This window comes from Etheostoma spectabile, chromosome 17, assembly GCF_008692095.1.
Source record: "Etheostoma spectabile isolate EspeVRDwgs_2016 chromosome 17, UIUC_Espe_1.0, whole genome shotgun sequence".
NCBI lineage: Eukaryota > Metazoa > Chordata > Actinopteri > Perciformes > Percidae > Etheostoma > Etheostoma spectabile.
The window spans coordinates 23,199,694-23,203,711 of NC_045749.1; the positions used below are offsets into that span (position 1 = coordinate 23,199,694).

General features: G+C 41.9%; 1 protein-coding gene across 1 annotated transcript in view; it reads left to right on the forward strand.

The window, feature by feature from the left end:
• Positions 1-4,018, forward strand: part of LOC116705652 (growth arrest-specific protein 7) — a 62,662-nt gene that overhangs the window by 32,100 nt on the left and 26,544 nt on the right. The window contains exons 5-6 of the mRNA XM_032542015.1: positions 1,257-1,310; positions 2,877-2,966. Coding sequence (XP_032397906.1) covers positions 1,257-1,310; positions 2,877-2,966 — 144 coding nt within the window. The remainder of the gene's footprint in view (positions 1-1,256; positions 1,311-2,876; positions 2,967-4,018) is intronic.

Below are 4,018 nucleotides of genomic sequence, written 5' to 3' on the forward strand. Positions count from 1 at the left end.
AGGGGTAAGGGGTAGAGGAGCATAAGTTTTGACTCTTTCCCCATAGAAAGGAGACGTTCCACGTCCTCAGAGCCAGTCTCTGCTGCCCAGGTCTCTGACCTTCACTGCTACCTGTGTGGCAGCGCATCTGACCCCAGCAGTTCCTCGCATGGGATGGAGAGGGGGATGCTACGTAGCTTTTTTGGGCTGTTATGGGCCTGGCTCCGTGACATGCCTGGCCCCATGGGGTTGCTGATTTACAAAAAAGCCAGGAAAATGCAATTCAGGGTAATACACAGGCTTTAAATTACTCTGGTGAAACATACTGTGCTTTCATAGTACTGTAGTAAGGGTCGATTTACTGAAGGGTCTTATTTCCACTGCATTCTTTAATGAGCTGTTATTAATGACTTCTGGGTCAATGTGTGTAAAAAAAGTGATACTTTATTCAAGAAAAAACTGTACCTCAAAACTATTTTTTTGCATTCTTAGAATACAATAAATAGCAACAGCTGGCCATAAGACCAAAAACAAGACCTCTAGTCATTGATTCCATTGTAAAAAATATAGAGTGGTGCAGTTTTAGTATCTTAACACAGACTGGGTTTGATTATAATGATGCATGACTTAGTCTTCCATATTTCACATCTCTCTCTTTAGGTCTCTCCTCATTAAGGGAGAGGCTGATGGCCGTTAGAGCGGATTTATCCCTCCTACTCTATCTGCTCCCCCCAGGCAGTCAGGGTGCAGTTATACAGGATCTACCCACAACATATCCACTCTGTCTCCTCATTTCTCTCCTTTGCTGCTTCTTACATTTGTGCACTCACACCCATCAGTCAAAAATAGTAATAAACTGTATACATTTTATTCATATTTGTTTTTTCTCATTTGTTTTTATCTCTGTCCCGTCCTTTCATTCTGTTGGTTTATCTCTGTCCCTTTCTTTCATTTTGTTTGTTTACTATGACTCTGTTCTAAGCTTAAGAGGTAAAACTCACACATGCATACATCCACTCTCGCACACAAAGAGAAAGCTCTGCAAAACTATGCTCCCCACTCACACACTCACACGCACGCACGCACGCACGCACGCACGCACGCAGCAGCAGCAGCAGCAGCAGCAGCAGCAGCAGAGAGAACCAGACAGACATAACAGCACTCACCAGAAACCAACTGTGTTTGTGTGCGTACAAGTGACAGTGTGTGTATGTGGAGCAGTCATGTCTGACACAGAGGACAGAGATTTTGACGGAGCGTCCTTTTTCTCTCCGCAGAGCCCGGGATTGACGTCACCCAATAGGAAACACAACAAGGAGACCACGTTCACGGTGAGTGGGACAACTAACGGGAACTCTTACCTAACCAGAACCTCCCCCTGGTTCTCTACAGTAGCCCTGAAGGAACACATTTAATACCAGCAGAGGAGAGCCTGAGTATCACCCAAGTTTGAAAGGAAAAATGTATTTTCAGTCAAGTCAGATTGGCCATGGGACTAATTTAGTTTAATGTTTGCTGCATCAGTTGTTGGTATAACATACATGAATACACATATTTAACACATTGGGACAATAGACAAACTATAACTTGACTATGTGACTTGAAGTGTTTTCATTTGCTAGCCTTATTATTATATTATTTGTAGCTACATACATGCTATAATGCTAAAAGATTGGGGCTAAAGTTACAGGACATGTCCCAGGCAAAAAGTCATGGAGAAGTTTTTGTGTAATGCAGTTTAGCTAGGTAGGATGTTGGGAGCGTGGTCTAGACTTGCTCTGAGCAGAGTACTGTTGTGATTGTACACTGCCGTGCCTTGTTACGAGTGTTAATCTAAGATTGGACAGTCACCGTTTGGAGGATTGGTTTAATGGATGGTCAACTGGTCGAGGTTACGTAAGGGCAGAAAGAAAGTGGAAGTGTGTGCGTGTCAATGCAAACAAACCAAGCCCTTCATTGGAGGCTGTTGGAAGTAGCCTTGGTCTCATCTCCAACAAAGGAAGCGGGGGTCAGTTAAAGCCCATCTAGCAGGACCCCAGCAGTGCTTCTTAAGCCAAGATAAAGTTCAATTCCAGGCGTTTTTCTTCTTCCTGTATTTCAATCTAAATATTAGCTCTGGAAAAGTCAGAACCATATTTGTTGATTTGCTGTTGCTTTACCATTAGACAAGTTTGCTTTCTAGTGCCACTGAAGTTTTTGAACTAAAACCTATTGAATAACAAAAGTACATCCTCGCTGCAGGCTCTTTACCTCCTGACGTTAATGGGAATGAATGTGAGAGAAGACAATGCTCCTTTTGTTTGTCTTGGAAGTCTTCACTAAAACTGTGTCTGTATCGTTGTTGTGAAAATATTGCTTTTGATTCATTTGATTTTTCAGATGTGTTTCATTTCTTTAATTTTTTGGTTCCTTCCTTTCTTCCTTTCCTCCTTTCCTTGTCATGACCAATTCAATTGGTCATGACAGCAGCTGAAGAATCTGAGCACCAAGATAATTAAAGGCAATCTTTTGGGAATCCACTTAGCTGATTTCTGTGAACTTAAGTAGAAGTTCAGAGTGTTGTGGTAGAGAGAATCAGGGAACCAAGTGTCCCCAAGGATTGGCCGGATAGAGAGAAGTGAATAAACGATTCTGGCTCGATTGGAAATGTCTTCTTAGTTGAGTGTGTTGTCAGAGCTGCCGAGATGAGAGTGTTGCCAAAGCAACAGACTGCATAGCTGAAGAGTGTGTGTGAGTGTGTGTGCTGCATCAAAGCAAAGTTACTTTAAAGTGCCCCATTATTAAACCTCTCTCTCTCTTCCCTCCTTCTCTTTCTCTCCCTTTCCTTTTCTCCCCCCTCTCTCAATCTATCTATCTCTATCTCTCTCTCTCCCCGCCCTTCCCCCACTCTCTCCCAGATTAACTGTGTGACTTTCCCGACTCCTGCATGCATGCTGGAGCAACAGCTGCTGAAACCAAACGAATGGAGCTACTGTGACTTCTTCTGGGTAAATTCTCCTCAGCATTTACGAGGCTTAGTGCTGAAATTCAATTCAATCGTATTTATGTCTGCAAACAATATAAGATAGAAATTCTTCCTAGCTTCCTTTAAACACAGGAAGGTAGAGAGGGACTTGTCACATTGCAGATATTGATTGGCGTTTACAGTAGCTAATCGAGCGGAATGTGCATTATGTTCAGTAGACGGGGGGGGGTGGGGGTGTCCCCAGAGTGTCCACACCAGGACCGCCATTAGACTGATGGAGGAGTTTGCTGAGTCAGCTAATAGCACAGCTGTAGGCCTACAGCTAACAGAGCAAACTAGCAGCTAATTACGGTACAATGAGCAACAGTTAGCAGTTACTTTAGCAACAAATAAAGCTTTCTTTTCAAAATATGACACCTGTGCCTGATTCTGCACTATAAAATCATTTTTGGAGCATTGAACTTTTGCACAGCCTTTACCTTGTCTAATTACTAATGACAATGCCTTGTCATGGTTGTGCACACCCCTTTAGATACAGTGTTAACAAATTCTTTTAAAAGTTGATTCTACCTCTGTTGACTCTGCTGCTCCCCCCAGTAAATCACTAAATGAACATCTGGAGTCAATATGAATGAAAACGACACCGGACTCTTCATCTTTCAACATGACTCCATATTTATCTGAAGCTGCTTGTGCTGCATGCTGACAGTATAGACTTTAATGAAAACCGACAGACAGAGCTGTAGGGTAATATTATTTATTAATATATATATATATATATATATATATATATATATATTATAGGGCTGAAACGGTTCCTCGAGTTACTAATTTGATTACTAAAACTCCTCGATGCAAAATGATTTTGCTCGAAGCTTTGTTTAATTCTGGTACCAACGTTGCATCGCTCACGGTGTTTCCGCACGGAGGATTATTACTGACTCTGCTGGCGACACATGCCATGAAGACTGCTTCCAAAATTGAGAAAGCTTGTAACTGTAAATAATTCATTCAATGTTTCAGAAAATGAACAAATACTCTTTATTTTCCCAAAAAAGTAAATACAGTAAGTGG